The 16383-nt window shown below is 54.5% G+C and overlaps 1 protein-coding gene across 2 annotated transcripts; it reads left to right on the forward strand.

Annotated features, from left to right (window-relative positions):
* Nucleotides 1-6142: 6142 nt before the first annotated feature.
* DACT1 (dishevelled binding antagonist of beta catenin 1) lies at nt 6143-15889 on the forward strand. Of its 2 annotated transcripts, none has more exons than XM_032948380.2 (4): nt 6143-6789; nt 8708-8840; nt 11180-11503; nt 13164-15889. In XM_032948380.2, the coding sequence occupies exons 1-4, from the start codon at nt 6427-6429 to the stop codon at nt 15359-15361; spliced, it is 3018 nt and encodes a 1005-aa protein (XP_032804271.2). In that variant the 5' UTR covers nt 6143-6426; the 3' UTR covers nt 15362-15889. The 2 variants fall into 2 exon arrangements, with proteins under 2 accessions (XP_032804271.2, XP_032804272.2); XM_032948381.2 differs by having other exon boundaries at nt 8723-8840.
* Nucleotides 15890-16383: the final 494 nt, after the last annotated feature.

Raw genomic sequence — 16383 nt, forward strand, 5'->3', positions numbered from 1 at the left:
TGACAGTTCTGCAGAACAAACGGCGATCTGTTTCGCGCTCATCAGCGAGCCAAAGCTGGTCTCACAGCTGCCAAGATGTTGAGTCTCTGCATGAATGAGCGGTGGCGCAGTGGTTAGCACACTTCACTATGTACCCAGTGATGTGAGTTCAACTCCCGGCTTGCATCAGTGACGAGTAATATATTAACCGTCACGTGCCCCTCCCAACGCAAACTTCACCAACCGGTTCTGACCAACGTGGCGAAGTATGGTCAAAGAACCGTCACGTGACCGACACGGCGTTACGACGCTTTCATCCAGCGGTGAATTGATCTAGGGCTCTAAAGTTTTGATATGGATGTAGTGGACCGGCGCTGTACAATAAGTGTTCACCGATATGCCTCTTCGTTATTGAGCTCGTTCCGCATCAATCCCCTAGGCCCGGTGTAGCCCTTCGAGTCATCACTGAGCACCCCCCCCCCATACCCCCATTAAAGGTGAAGTGCGGTTTTGCCGTTCAGTGCGTTCGCAAACGGAAGCACTTGAGCCTGGAAGCAAGAGCGGCAGCACCCAAATAATCTATTTAATCGTAACCCCAGTTCGTTTCTTCACGACTCCCAACAAGTAACCCAGTTGCGCTCGCCGTCTTTTGCTTTGGAGAAGGACCGTTGTCCGAAACGTCGGCATAGTACAGTATATACCTTATATCGTAACGGCACGTGGGTGAGTTGTTCGTTCGTGCACCGCTGCCGACCTCGTCGCGTGTCATTGCGCTCTTTAAATGTTAGATGCCTCCATGCAACGCTGCTCCCCCCGAGCTTGCTTTTTAAAATGAGCAACTTCAGCGGACGATGTTTATATCGGCGGCCTTTTTGTTTAACTTCTCAAACAGCAGGTGTCGCCGTGTTTCAGTCAAACACGCTGGCTGAGACAGGGAGAGAGAGTTCAGGCTCACGTTCTGAAGAAGCTCCCAGCGCGTGGAGCGAAACGTCGGACAACCACGCCGAACACGGCACGCGACGCAACCAGAGAACGCATCAGAGGGATTAAACAGCAGAGCCGCTAAAGCCCTGCGCGCCAGAGTTTGCTTTCACGCAGATCTTGCTCGGCAGAGAGCGAGAGGTCAGTGACGCCAGAGTGGTCGTCCCATTCAGAGTGACCGACTCACTCCGACCTCTCCCCCTGCTGACCCCCCCCCCCCCGCATCCCCTGGGCCCATGTGGTGGGGCACGGAGTCGGGGTAAGGAAGGTCGGGGAGGAGGGTGCAGGTCGGCCGTGCACCTTGCCCAAGGACAGCCGATAAACATCAAACGGCTGCTCCGCGTAATCTCGCGTGTTTGTAACAAACGGAGAGCTGAAGGCAACCGCCATCGCCACCCATCATGCAGGGGGCCGCTCTCACGACGTCTCAACGTCTAAACAAACGCCACCATGTTATCTTTGTGTTGAGTCGTTTCCCTTATTCGCCCCTCCCCCTCCCGAATGTGAATCGTCTCACCCATTTTAAACAGAACCCCGGCAGCACGATGCCCTCCCCACGCTTCTTGACACCTGCTTCTGATCGAGTTTTCTTCGATTCCCTTCAAAGCCCGAAATTAATCGGCGTCGTTAATTCGAATAAAAGTCTGGAAAATCGATCGGACGACTGAACGTGTTCAGGTACTGTAGAGTACTTACAAAAAAGAAAACCACGTTCAGCATCTGCGAGCAAGACGGAGACGGGCACACTTCATATTCTGCACTGGATGTGTTCGGGTCTCATGATGCTTCACGTGACGGAGTCCATCCGATCGCAGCTACAATTCGGCGAACGACGCTCGCATTCAGGCATCACTGGCCACTAATTGGTGACCGTTGCCGGGTCGCGAACTCGGGCGGCCGGGTTCATAGGGCAAGGTCCAAAGTTGGACGCCCCTGTGTTGTCTGGTAAGTGATGAAGTGAACACGTGAGTCGGGTGGTTAATTCGACCGCGTGAGCCACCGGACGGGACTGCCCTCCAAAAACAAAACATGCAAATAACCCAGAATGCTCGAGGGTGCTTAGGGACAGCTTCGCAATACATGGAAACATTCCGCCCAGACTGTCTGAGACGCAGAGGCATTCTGCTGCTAGCCGTGCCGTGTCTCTCGAAAGGCCCCGGATCGTTTGCTATCAGTGTCGTGAAAGAAACGTCGCCTATTTTATGTGTTCTCTTAAGTCCATAGCGTTTTTGAGAAATATGTAATGCGACAGCGCTCACGAAGGACATTGGCAGCAAATGCAGAGGTTTTTTTCTTCAAACGGGATCGGAGGAATATAGTCAGGAACGATGGTGGAGAAAGGAGTACAGCAATCGTCCAAGACTTGATGGAAACGGTCACCATGACAACCGATAACAAACAACTTCAGAAGATGATTGATGAAATTAACAAAGAGGACTCCAAAGTTGGGCTCAAGATAAACAGGAGCAAAACATATGACCCGTGCACTACAAGTTTCCTAAACAAAATTCAATCATCTTTCGAGGGAGACGACTGGAAAACAGAGCCGAATATGTGCAGCTATCGGGCAATCATCGAAGGCAGATTAGAATCCAATTATGAAATAAAGATGTAAACAAAAAGAAGTGAGTTAGTTAAAAAAACTAAACTTCCTTTGATAACGCAAAGCAACACACCAATATGCTTGAAAAATAAAGGTTTCAATCAGTGAATATTGCCCGCTATAATATCGCACCTGGGATTAGCACAGTTGGCTACGTGCGGTGGATAACGAAATTCAACATACAGTACATCCGTATCATACACATGGACACTAACGCAGGCAATAGAACAACAGTTGGAATGCCCACGTGGGGAGATTCATGCTTGGAATTACACCAAGAACACGTGGCTCAGAGAACAAACGCAAACCAGAGGCATCGTCATATTGGCGCCACGTGAATAGGAGTGGGCTTGAGCAGGACACGCCACGAGAAGGAATGATGACCCGATGGACAAGACTGGTGGAAGAATGGCAGGGCAACACCGAACCACCGTGGATATGGAACAAATGAGATCGTCTCCCGTGCAGGTGTGAGACGGATCGTGGCATCGCAGTACCGCGTGGGATGGCGACTGCGTGAGGAGGCATTCATCCAGCAGTGGATAAAAACCATGGCTGACGGTGCCGATGTCGACTCCACTGCCCCCCCCCCCCCCCCCGCGTGCCCACTCGTGGAGTTGGCCAACATTTCCGAAAACGGGTCCTGAGGCTCAGTTGGGACTCTGCCGGGACAAATGGCATTATTGGTATTATGTTTGCGATGGCAGCGACCCGCGACCCTCCTGTCACGTCTATCCGTCACTCGGCAGCTCGGCGCGGAGTTTATGAATGTGCAATCTCCGTCGTGAGTGATGGTTCCTGAATTCATCCGCTGATTTATAGTTCCTTTGCATCGGTGCTGCTGTGCACCTGTGTCCGACCGCTGTACTTCATCTTTAAACCATACAGAATCTGTAGCTTACCTCCGGTGCCTTGTCAACACATAGAGTTCCCACATCACCCGATATAGTCTTCGAAGTATGCGTACAGACCTATATATGTATACATACATATACTTTGTCAATCTACGACTGGATGAAGGCCTCCCCCACGACGTTGTCGGTCGTTTGACCATACTTCACCACGCTGGTCAGTGCGGGTTGGTGAAGGGGTTCAGAGTGCAGTGCGCTAACTACCACGCAACCGCCCCACCCACAAACCTATACATTCACTCTGAGTGAGAGACAGTACATGTACGGTTTTTGAAAAACACAATAAACGTATGTTATGACGTGCAGCCCTTTGTCAATCTACTGCTGGATGAAGGGCTCCCCACAGCATATCGGTGGTGGAGGTTGTTTTCACCATACTGGTCAGTGCGGATGTTAACCGCTGCTGGTAATGGAATTCACGTCGCCGAGTTCACAGGGCAGTGCGCTAACCACTGCGCCACCGCTCTAAGGCCCTCTCGGGAGAGGCACGCGCTCCGTGGACGAATGCAAACTACACAATCGTACGAATGTCCACTGCTGCCGGAAGCTACTGCCACATGCACGCATCACGCTTGCGGTCACTTCGCTATCGAACGGCCATCAGTTCGTTTAAACGAGTTCATTCCTTTATCGCGGCGCTTGATGAGCCGCACGCCCAATTTTAACAATTAATTTTATTGATCTGTAAAGAAGGGCGAGGGTTTCCTCTGGCGAGGGAGGTATGGGAGGTTTTATGTACGCGGGAGACATTTACCATTGTTTTATTTTAATTGTGTATAATTTAAAGATTTGGATTTTTTTTCCAGTGATTTTTCCTATGACACCCACCCACCATAACTTGCTCTCGTAAATCACGCCACGGGGTGTTTAACGTCTGTTTTACAGTTTACGGTCAATCAGCTGTACGGGATGATCATGTAATTTATGTATTTTTTCCAGGCAAGCCTCAAGGCTGCTTCCCCTCTCACGCGTAAGGAGCGCTTGCTTCGTGTGGGACGGAAGCCGAATATCCAGGGAACACACCACCACCACCACGCTCAACAAGGAGATAGCGCCCACGTTTCCGCACAGACGAGGTTCACGCAACCCAGCAAGCTGGCTTTTCCCTGCCACTTCCTGGCCACTTCGCAGCCTCGGCGTGTTTGGGAGTTTCACTCTCGATCTTTGCGTGATCTTTGCCCGCACAGAGCGCCGAACTGGGAGTTGTGCGAGTCGCCACGCCGGACTTGCGCAATCGGTCACAGCGCCGCGCCGGCCTCGCACAAAAGGCGTTCTCGTCGCTCGCTGCCGTTAATCGCAGCCTTTATCTCGTCGCCCCCCTACCTCCAGCCACACCCCCCCCCCCTTTCTTCTCCCCCACCCCCCCGTGTGCAGGAAGCCGCCGAGCGTCTGGAAGCTCAAGATGCCACGGGGGTGGCCTCCTCAGCGAGCCGCACATTTGGTGAAGGCTCTTATTACCTCGCGCAATCTGCCCGTGACACAGACGCCCCCCCCCCCGACCTCGTCCGATACAATCGCGCGAGTCGCATCCCTGCACCGCCACTTCCCCTTGCGTTGCAATCGATGGACGCGTGCGCGCCGCAGGAATTAGTGGCAAGCTGGACGACACTTACGGATTTTGGGTCACGTCTTAGCGTGGCCTGTGCGAGCAACAACACGGCCAGTGGCTTTATTGGACGAGATGAGGCCGGGAGTTCGATCCCGACCCTGACGATGCCTGCTGTATATTTGAAGTTCGCGAGTTCTCTCTCCCAGTGGTGGTCACGTGAATGTTTATCCAGGTTCTTCCGGCTTTGTCGTCCACATTTAGAAACAACATGGGTTTAGATAATGTGGCCGCTACTATAAATCCCCACATATGTTGTTCATAGAGCCACTTCGATGAGCTATCACGTGTGGCCAGATCGCCTATGAAAAAGAGATAATAGGTCAGTGGGCTTTATCTGGTAAAATAAAAACGAATAGAGGGGGTGTCTGTGGGGGAACTGCAAGGCTGTGTTTCTTGACGCCGAACCCAAGTGCCTTTGCGGCCACGTGGCTGTAATTGTCATACATCGCTGCTTCAATAAATGAATTAAAACGCCACACGTGCCCTCTACTGCCCACAACGCCTACGATACACAAGTATTTTGCGCACGATAGCCGCCCAACCAAGCACTATCCAGGCTCCTAAAAAAATCCCGCTTAGCTTCCAATGTCTAACGGGATGGGGCGCATTCCGGGATTCTATTATAGGGCAGTGTTCTCGCGGTAAAACAATGGTACCTTCTTTTTTTTAATGAGCGCCAGTCGGGTTTAGTTGCACGTCGACACCAATCACTACTGCCATTATTACGATTGCCACGATAGGTTTCTCCTACATCACGGTTCATTAGGTATCATAGCCCGGTGGAAATTACGCATTGCAAAGGAGGCAGGGTGCAGACAGCAGGCGGGACGGGTGGAGCAGAGGTCCCGCCAGATGCTTTTCAGCCTCGACGCGGGTCTGGAGAAAGGTTTGATTTCGGGGGATGGGAGGAGGGGAGGGAGGGCGGGCGAGGAGAGTCGTGTCCCTGGCAGGGGAGGTGGGAGGAGGAGTGATGGAGGGAGGAGAGAGGCAGGGAGACAGAGAGCGGCTGGAGATTTTGGAGGAGAGAGTGGGGGCGGAGGGGAGAGAGATTGGGGGGAGGAGTGAGCCGCCATCGGGTAACTACTAAGACTCGAGAGGGTGGTGGTGGAGGAGTTTGGGGCTCCATCTGGTGGTGACGTAACCGCTCCCAATAGGCAGCGCGGACCAATGGGATCGCGGCCTGGAGTGAGATATTCGCGGCGCCGGCTGAGAGTGGGGGCTCAGAGCGCGCGCGCAGGTACACGGAGCAACATCCACGGGGCGCAGATGATCGCGCTGTGACACCCGCGCCAGTGAGTCAGTGGCCACGGGAACAGGAGAGACGCGGTGTTGGCAGCAGCAGCATGCAAGACGCCAGCAGCAGCGTGGCCACTGCGCCCTGCGCTCAGGGACCCAGTTGCTCTTACCCGGCCACGCTCGTGGCGCAAACCGGAGCGCCGCGCGGTCCCGGAGCGGGAACTCCCGAGCGCAGCCGAGCGAGCGAGCGTCTGGAGGCGAGTATGGCCGGCTTGGCCGAGCTCGAGCTGCTGCGGAGGAGGCACGAGGCGCTGGTGCGGGGCGTCCTGGAAGCCCCCGCGAGTGCCGACCAGGATCAGCATCACCGCCATCAACATCCTCATCAGCATCATTCGGGGAGCGTGAGCGCGCGCCAGCAACCGCTGGAGCGCGACTTCGTGGAGTCGCTCAGAGCGATGAAAGAGCAGCTGGTGAGAACAACTCGTGTGTGTGTGTGCGTGAGAACAACTGTGTGTGTGTGCGTGAGAACAACTCGTGTGTGTGTGTGTGAGAACAACTGTGTGTGTGTGTGAGAACAACTGTGTGTGTGTGTGTGTGCGTGAGAACAACTGTGTGTGTGTGCGTGAGAACAACTGTGTGTGTGCGTGAGAACAGCTGTGTGTGTGTGCGTGAGAACAACTGTGTGTGTATGTGTGCGTGAGAACAACTCGTGTGTGTGTGTGTGTGCGTGATAACAATTCGTGGCTGTGCGTGAGACAGAGATGGGTGCTCGCAAAACAGCACATAGCCCACTCCGTCTGTCTGTCAGGCTAGACCGCTGGAGGAATCGTTATCTGGTGCGCGGCGGTGTAGTGGTCAGCGCATCGCGCTTTACAAATTCGACCACCCGGGTTCGATTCCCGGCACCGGTAGACGTCAGTGGCGAGCGATCTTCGCAGGCCCTGGGGCCGCCACCCATCGCCAACCCCGCACTGACGGGCGTGGTGAAGTATCGTCAAACAGTTACCACAACCGACGCGGTGCGGGGAAGTCTTCATCCAGCAGCGGCTTGGCAAGCCGTGAACGACTACGACGACTACTTATTATTATTTGAGGTGCCCCTCTCGATGGTATTTTGGGCTACTCCACGCCGGTCAAATTCGTGGTCGAGGTTCGAGTACCCACACTGCCCCACGACCACGCTGTGCGACCTGGAGATCGCGTGCTATGGTGTACCCATCGTGTACCCATCGTGTACCCGTTCGTGTACCCGTTCGTGTACCCACTCGTGTACCCATTCGTGTACCCACTCGTGTACCCATTCGAGTACCCACTCGTGTACCCATTCGTGTACCCATTCGGGCTGCTGGGTTACAGTCAAAGGCTGGCGGGCGGAGGGGTAGCAGGGAGATTTAACAATGTTTCACACTGCCGTGCCACGGGAAATCGAAGCGGCGACCTCTCCCTCTTTCAAGTCGCAGTCTGCTGACCGCTGCATACAGGGACAGAGGCACCGCAGACGCCGCCAATCCACAAATGCCCGCTCCGGCTAAAGTTAGCGCGGCGCTGCTGCGGGCCCCGGGGTTGGAGGGCGCTGCGGGGCAAGGGGCGTGGGTGGGGGGCAAACCTCGCAGCGCCTCTCGCCCTCGGCTATCGGATGCCATTCCTTATTTTGCACCTTAACGGCCACGGTGTGCGTGCGGGGGTCACTGTGTGTGTGTTCGTTGGGTCGGTGTGTGTGCGCGCGTCACTATGTGTGTGTGTTTGTGTGTGGGTCAGTGTGTGTCTTTGTTGGGTCGGTGTGTGTGTGTGTCACTGTGTGTGTCTGTCACTGTGTGTGTCTGTCACTGTGTGTGTGTGTGTCACTGTGTGTGTGTGTGTGTCACTGTGTGTGTGTCACTGTGTGTGTCACTGTGTCACTATGTGTGTGTCACTGTGTGTGTGTGTGTCACTGTGTGTGTCACTGTGTGTGTCACTGTGTGTGTCACTGTGTGTGTCACTGTGTGTGTGTGTCACTGTGTGTGTGTGTCACTGTGTGTGTGTGTCACTGTGTGTGTGTCACTGTGTGTGTGTCACTGTGTGTGTGCCACTGTGTGTGTGGGGAGCGATAGTGTAGCGGTAAGCGCGCTGCGCTATGAACCTGGCCACCCGGGTTCGATTCCTGCTCACGGCCAACACCAGTGACGATTATCTGAACCGGTCCCGGGCCTCCCCTAGGTCGACTCATCCTCAAATGAGTACCTGGTGCGGTGTGTAAACATTGCCACTGGGGAGACAAAGGCGGCCGGGCGTGGTGTTGGCCACCCGTAGGTGCTCGCTAACGGCACTTGCCCCAACAGTCTCTGTATGTGGAATAGTTGTGGGGGGGAGGGTATTCACTGCCCCCCGCGCTCCCGCGTTGACTCCTAGGGCTGCCTCCCCCAGCGCGACCTCGGGCTCCTGTCGCGGCTTCGCCACCTGAACGAGCAGTTCAGCGAGCTCAAGATGGACATGGACAGAGCGGCCGTGAAGCAGTCAGAGACGGACAGCCGGCCCAGCTCCGGTGCGTGACGCACGCGCACACACGCTGAGACACACGGACGGGGACACACTGAGACACGTGGACAAACGGATAAAGACAAAGATCCCCCGTGTAGCTGTTGAGCCAAGTGCCGACACAGGCTGAGTCGACCTACCCATAAATAACGGACACGTGGACAGGGGAGAGATTTGCATCGGCGGTTCAATAGCGCAACCCCCTCTCCATATAACACGAAATAAGAATGAGATGCATTTTACATGATGTGCGTACATTTCCACCGCAGTGTATTGCGGTGGCAGTACCGATTGCGAAGTTAATACCAGCGCGTGTAGAATGCTGCAAGTGCAATGCGCAGAGTGATGTTCACATTTTTATTGTGATGGGTGCACGGTGTTTTATTACGTGTTCTATTACGTGAAGGGGAAGCTGCATATTCCTTAGACGAGTATTTATGATTCATAACCACAGCAACTTACGACTACTACTAACTACTCAATACTTAATAGGAATAGCAATGCGCATCCCTTTGTAAATTCACTGCTGTATTCTGACGTGCCCGCGCAGTGTCGCCCACGGGAATTGTTTGGCCATACTTCACCACGCCGATAGGCAGCGGAGGAGGGTTGGGTGGGGCTGGTATGACCGGTTTAGATAACAATCGCCACTCACGTTAGCCGTGGCCGGGAATTGAACCCATAAAGAGTGCGCCCAGCCACTGTGACGCCGCTTGCACGCTTGATTGTATACTGTAATACACACGGGAGCTTTTACGTTGAACATCATAAGAGCTCTTTGGGACACGAACGTCGCAACAACAAAAACAACCTCTTGACCGTAGTTTATTAAATAGGGTATACACTATTAATATTATAGAGTAACAGTAAATGCAGTTAGTCGTACAGATAGTCGCATAGTGCATCGTTGTGCGAGATGTTAATTCGGTTCAAATGGCACAGAGGAGAAGTCTGCCTCCGATACACTCCGTAGTCGCTATCGTCTGAGTTGTATTCATTGCGCATCGCAAGCACAAAGGTTGTTGTAGCCTCCCGCGGCCGAGGAGGGGATAATGGGGCACCAGGAGACCTAAAGATTGTAGCGCGGGAGTTCCCGCATTCATGACCCGTGATCAACGGGGGGGAGCCAATTTGAAAATTCAACGCCCCCCCCCCCCCGCCGCTGTAGCGCGCGTGTAGGGTGGGTCACCTGCGGGCATCGGCTGCTTTGAAAGGACGGGGCTGGCTCGCATAAAAGGTGCCGACGCGGGACCCCGCCGTAATACACAAGGCAGTCTGGTGGGAGCGCGAGCAAGGCGGGCAGCCGTGGCCAGCGCTCTGCCGAGGAACTGTGATAAAACAAAACAAAAAATACAAATACCCCACTCGTTTAAAAAAAAAAATCTCAGCCTATCGTGAAACCAATCTGCTAATTGGCGTAGATGCGCGCACATCAATGAAAGCTGTACAATGAGATAAACTTTCATCCCGACAGATTAAATTTGTGCGGGCGAGAAAACCCCATGGTTTCAAGTGGGACGGCAAACACGTGTGAACAAACAAGGCACGCAGACGATTCATTATACAAAGTAGGCGTGCATTCATAGAGTGGCATTACATCTCAATGGCCGGTGACGCTGACGTCGGCCTTATTTATATTTGCTCGTCTTGATAGTTGTTCAAGGAACTTATTCGACCACCCATTCGCCCGAACCATAGAAATGTGGAATTTCCCCTTCTGCGACCGAATGGATTAACTGTGTGAATGCGCATTTGTTCTACAGTATCTATATTTGTGTACCAATGTATGCCTTGAACCCAGTGATCTGAGTTTGATCATTACCAACCACGACTAGTGAATGATACCTGTGACCTTGTCCCGGGCCTCCCCAGGCACGACTCAGCTTTAAATATGTATCTGCAGTGATGTGTAAACATTAGCACTGGGGAGACAAAGGCGGCCGGGCGTGGTGCTGGCCACCTCCCCCCCCCCTCCGGTGTGCCGTTCCTGCCTTCGTAGACCCTCGCTAACAACACTTGCTCCAAGTATGTTAAAGGCTATATAGGGGGCATCTTTCTCTTTGTGTGCATGTCTGTATACTGTACTGTATATGTGTGCATATATCAGTCATCTCAATCGGTTAATCCATAACACCTGGGTCTGTCCCGTGACCTCTTGCCAAGCAGCGAGCCTTTGGATTCACCTCGCCTGGCACGCATGCTGCGGAAACACCACCACCACTTGGTGCCTTAGCTGCTGCTGCTGTTGTTGCCGGTGTTGTTGCCAGTGTTGTTGTTGGTGTTGTGCGTCATCGCCGGCTGACCCTTGATCTAAATCGCCTGTGGCGTTGCTGGTGACGGACGCAGGCTACTACGACCTGAGCGACGGCTCGCTCTCCAACTCGTGCAACTCGATCTTCAGCGACTGCCTCTCGGGCTCGCGTTCCAGCCTCGGCTCGTGCTCCCCACCGGGTCGCGCCGCCCCGAGCCCGGCCAGCCCCGCCGCTGCCCCCGCCGCCGCCGAAACGCACCCCGGCTTCACCTCCGAGCTGCCGCTCTTCAGGGGGCCCGGAGAGCACCCCCGGGAGATGTGCGGGCCCCTCCCGGCGGCCGGGGCCACCGCGGCGGCGAAGGTGGCCCTTCAGTGCCCCCAGCAGCAGGGCCGGGCCCGTGAGAGGCCTCTATCCTCGGGTAAATGCCTCTCAAAGTTTACGTTTTGAAATGTGTAGAATTTCCTTATTCCTATGCTACTTTGATCCTGTACGCTATTATATTTTGACGCCGTATTTGTGTGTGCTATAATAGACTGAATAGTAACTGTGATTGGGATGCTGCTCTGGTGTGATGGTTCGGCAACCAGTTCCATTTGCGGCAGTAGAACAAAGGGCCTCCGCCTCTGTCCACCCAGCATTATACAGTAAAATGCGTACACCACTCGTTATCAGTGGCTCGTGTGCGGTGGGGTGACGTGTGGGTACACCGATCACCTTCCAAGATGTCTGGCAAGCACGGAAGAGTAGGCCAAGTGCCCTCCAGACAGGCGATTCCCTCTAGTGGGGGGCCTTCCCTTGGGTAATCGGTGGCGCGAATCGGACAGAGCAGGGCTCCACCTTTACCTTTGTAGGTTATTGTCACTAAATGTGTTGATGGACTTGCATACGCAGCACAGTGGATACAGAACAGGAAGAAAAACTTTTAAAATTTAACCAGTCACAATTATATTCGATTGGTGAAGTATTATTTGTGTCGAAAATAGAAACATGTTTAAATAACAGCCAGCGTATGTGTCTTCCTGTTTAACAATTATGTAGCAATGTTTTTTGGTAAAAAAATAGCACTCATTGGTATTGTTTGTGTTTAGCTATAATCAATCACAGCCGTGGCACGCCCGATTCCCTGCCATTGATGCAAACGCGTTTTGTTGTAAGGTCACACGGTAAACGTTCGACTATTCATCATGAGCTCATCTTCCTCCTGTGTACAGAGGGCCCACTGGCACACAGCAGTCGAGCAAATAGACAAAGCTTTCCTGCAAATTGAAATCCCGAGCAGACTGGGTGGTGCTGTGAATTGAGCACACAGCTGTCGATCAGAAGGTTCAGGGTTCAAATCCCGTTGGGGGACAGCGCAAACCTTCACTTCTCTGGGCTATGTAGAATGAGTACGGTCATGTGGGAAGTCGATCGCATCAGTTAAATAATAATTAATAAATAAACTACAGACAATTGTCAATCCACTGCTGGATGAAGGCCTTCCCACACACTGCGTTGTCATTATTTGACCATACTTCATCACGCTGTGGAGTGTTGATTGGGCAAGGATGGGGGCCCAGGACAGGTTCAGAGATCACTCGCACACTGGTGTTAGCCATGGCCAGAAATCAAACTTGCGGAGTCTGCTTACGACAGCACCACTGCTGCACCTCCACCCCTCATTTAAATGGTTAATATTCTCCAAATATGTTTCTGTATTCTATACAAGAGTTATATTTATTGCCATTCATCCTGATGATTTACGGCAGCTTGCTCACGTACCATAAAATTCCATGAGGCAGGGAGTGTTAACACAAACTCTACGGGGGTTCATATTCTTAGCTCTTTAGGTAAAGTCACGTTGAAGGGAAACAATAAAATAATAAAATATATATAAAACAATAAAAATTCTCACGACGTTTCGACCATAACACAAACGGTCATCATCAGGTGCTTCACACAGTCACGAAAGCTTGAAATCAAAATTCTACGGGGGTTGTCGTTGCCGAGCAGGCCTATGTTTTTTTCACGCCTTACCGATGTGCTCGTTACGACTCTAACGCGTGCCTTTGGCCTCGTGCCCCCCTCGTCGTCCACAGGGGACCTGCTGCGGCTCCGGAGCGAGACCTCGGGGGCTGGCACGGCGACCCGCCGCTCCCTGCCCGACGACCCCACGCCGGGCCCCCCGCCCCCCGCGGGCTGTCCCTCCGCCCGCGGCGCCGAGGCGAGCGGCCGTTACGTCTCCGACCTGACGTCGCGAGACGGCAGCGACGTGTACCGCTACCCGAGCCCGCTGCACGCCGTGGCGATCCAGAGCCCGCTCTTCCTCCACTGCCCCGGCGCCGCGTCGGGTCCTCACGACGCCATGACGTCTCGACGTCCCGGCGGAAGCGAGCGGAGGCCGTGCTCCGGGTTCGTTCCGTCGCCGGGGCCCGTGCCCCTCTCGCGGGACGGTGTAGCGAACGAGAGGGTGAGCGGGTACATTTGCAGCTTGCTTGACCGCAAACGCGCGCCAGGTGCGAGCGGAGGCAACGGAGTGAAACTGAGCAGGATGGAGAGTTTTAATGCCGGTCCCAACATGCCCATCACGAACGGGCGGCTCAAGCCCAAGCATGAGGAAAAGCCAGTGACTCTGGAAAACATCAATCTGGGAGCAGATCTTAAACCGGACACTTTACAATGCGTGGACAGTTGCAAAGAGGTAATTCCAGAGAAAAACGTGCAAACGATCAATGAGAGTGAAACTCCGAGGTGCCATCAGCAGAGGTCCGAACCCTCGCCAAGCCCAAAGTCCAAAGAGCAGCCGAAGCTCATTGCCAATGTGCTGCCTCTGATATGTAACGATTCTCCAAAAAGAACCGGAGGCCTCCCCTCACATTTGAGCCGTGTCAAAGGCTCATCGCGCGTGGAGAGGTATGAAGAAGACTCTAAGCCGTCGTCATCAAGAGTGTCCCATCAGGTACCCAGAGGCACGCACGCCACACCAGGAAAAGGAGTCGAACTGAGGTACAGGGATGCCACAAGCAAGCAGCAGATCGTCGAGGAGCGCTTCGCTCTGCCAAAGGACAGGTCCAGAGCACTGAATGTGTCGAACCATGGAGCGGTCATCAAAGCGACTCACGGAAAATTGGACAAAAGGACGGGTGGACGCAACGTGGTGCCACGGGCCCAACCGAGAGCCGACGCGGGTAACTGCAGGACCAGCAATGGGCACGTGCTTCTCAAGGGAAACAGGTCTGCGCAACCACATCACCGCAGCATGGAGAGCGTGGAGAGCAGACGCAAAGGGAGCGGCCGTAAAACTGCCATTAAGAGCAGCAAGAAGTACGGGACGCACGCGGACTGGAACGGCAACAAGAGGCTCGGCCCAACAAAAGCGAGGCCCCCGAAGGTCGAGGAGCAGCGTGCGCGCAGGAGGGACGAGGACAGGATGCAGAACCCGGCCGCTTGCGCCGAGCGGTGCTGCCGAGACGCCGTGTCGAGGGTCGATGGACGCGACTGCCGCAAGAGCGCCGCCGCCGCTGCCGGTGGCAGTGGCCGAGGCGTCAAACGCTTGGCGCCGCAACCAAAGGGTCGCTCCCGGGAGCCCGTTCAGCCGCACGGAGCCGCGCACGGCAGAGTGCCGGCGCCGCCGCTGCCCCAGCAGCAGCCGCGTCACCGCAGGCGGCCGGCCCCGGCACGCGTCCGCGTGCACCCGCCGGCGCTGGCCCCGGCGCTGGCGCACGTGCGCATGGCGCGCGCGTACGCGACGGCCGTCGCGCGGGCGGACAGTGACTCTGAGCGCTCGGAGTACTCCGCCGAGTGCGAGTCGCTCTTCCACGGCACGGTGATGGACACGAGCGAGGATGAGATGAGCGACCACACGACCAACCGCTTTGGAGATGGGGAGACGAGCGCCAGCGAGGGCGTCCCGTGCTCCGAAGTCGACGACGACGATCGCGACGACGACGACGAGGAGGAGGAGGAGGTCGCCACGGACAGCGACAGCGACGGCGACGCCGGCGGCTTCAGCGTGAGCACGGGTTCCTCCGCCTCGGACGAGGAGGAGGAGGACGACGTTGACACCGGAGGGCGGCAGCAGAGCAAGGGATTGCCCCTCGCGGGGAGACGCGGCGGTCAAAAGGCTCCGGTGGTGGCGGCTCCGGTGGCGGCGAGGGGGCCGGAGGCGCGGGGAGGCGGCGGCGGCGGCGTGCGGGGCCAGCAGCACGCCGCGTGCCGCATCAAGGCGTCGCGGTCCCTCAAGAAGAAGATGATGCATTTCCGATCGGGCTCCCTGAAGGTCATCACGACCGTGTGACTCGTCAGCTCTCGTGGACGAGGAGCCGAATGAAGGACTGCTGCGAGCCCCTTCTGAGATGGAAGCCGTTGCTTTATTTACCTTGGCACACATTGTTCCTCGATTGCATTTTGCACACAGCGCAAACAGTAGTAATAATGAATAACAAACCTTTAATATTATATTACAGTCTGCAGTACTTAGGAACATCGTAGGGTATACAGTGCGTATTCATATTCGTCCGTTGAGTTTTTTGGTAACCCATACGGGCTCTCGGTGCTTTGTCTCTCACAGCCTTCCGTATATATATACATAGTTAGCAATATGACAATCTTATTTAAGATAATATCCCCCTTGTATAACTGCACATTTACAAATGCTTATGTTTGCATGGTCATGGAATGGAGTTTTTTTTATTGTGTACAAATGTACATTCGTATACGTTTCGCTCGTGCTGTTGTCATGTCGTATTGTAAATCTGTAATCGTGCGTTCTTACGATGTCAAAAAGCCAAGAGGTTAATAAATTCCTACAAACCCCTCCCCCTCACTGCATCCGCCCGACATTGGTTGCCTGACGCGATTCCTTGCGGACATTCTGGCACGCTCGTGGAACAAAAAAACCCCGTACCGGTGAATTCCGTACATGGCGAAGGCGCCCAGGCCCCGTGTGTGGTTTTGAAGACATTTCAATTATGCACACTCGGGCTGACGCGTCTATTTTCGGCGGGCGCCACAAACGGGGGGTGGGCCCTCGTTAGGGAGTTTGCCACGTGTCCCCGCCCGTCGACTCTCTCTCTCTCTCGTGGCCTTCACTCATTTCCATGTCTCTTCCGACTCCCTCAATCAGTTTGACTCTTGGCACGAGCAGACCATTCCCCCGCCCCGCGTGCGATGGCCGAGGCAATCTTGGTGGGCTGGCAGTGGTTAATTAAAGTTGCAAAGAAATCGTAAGCATCCCATCTTATTGGCTGTGCTTTATGAATGTACACGGTGGTTAGCGCACCGCATTAAAAAAACCACGCGAACCCGGTTCGATTCCTG

This window comes from Petromyzon marinus, chromosome 6, assembly GCF_048934315.1.
Source record: "Petromyzon marinus isolate PM22_M1 ecotype Great Lakes invasive population chromosome 6, UKy_Petmar_22M1.pri1.0, whole genome shotgun sequence".
NCBI lineage: Eukaryota > Metazoa > Chordata > Hyperoartia > Petromyzontiformes > Petromyzontidae > Petromyzon > Petromyzon marinus.

Bases quoted from the DNA above. Each gene is read 5' to 3' on its own strand.
- DACT1 (XM_032948380.2), top strand. From the start codon at position 6,427: ATGCAAGACGCCAGCAGCAGCGTGGCCACTGCGCCCTGCGCTCAGGGA. The intron at 8,841-11,179 runs GTGCGTGACGCA...TGACGGACGCAG, and splicing joins GGACAGCCGGCCCAGCTCCG to GCTACTACGACCTGAGCGAC. The intron at 11,504-13,163 runs GTAAATGCCTCT...CGTCGTCCACAG, and splicing joins TGAGAGGCCTCTATCCTCGG to GGGACCTGCTGCGGCTCCGG.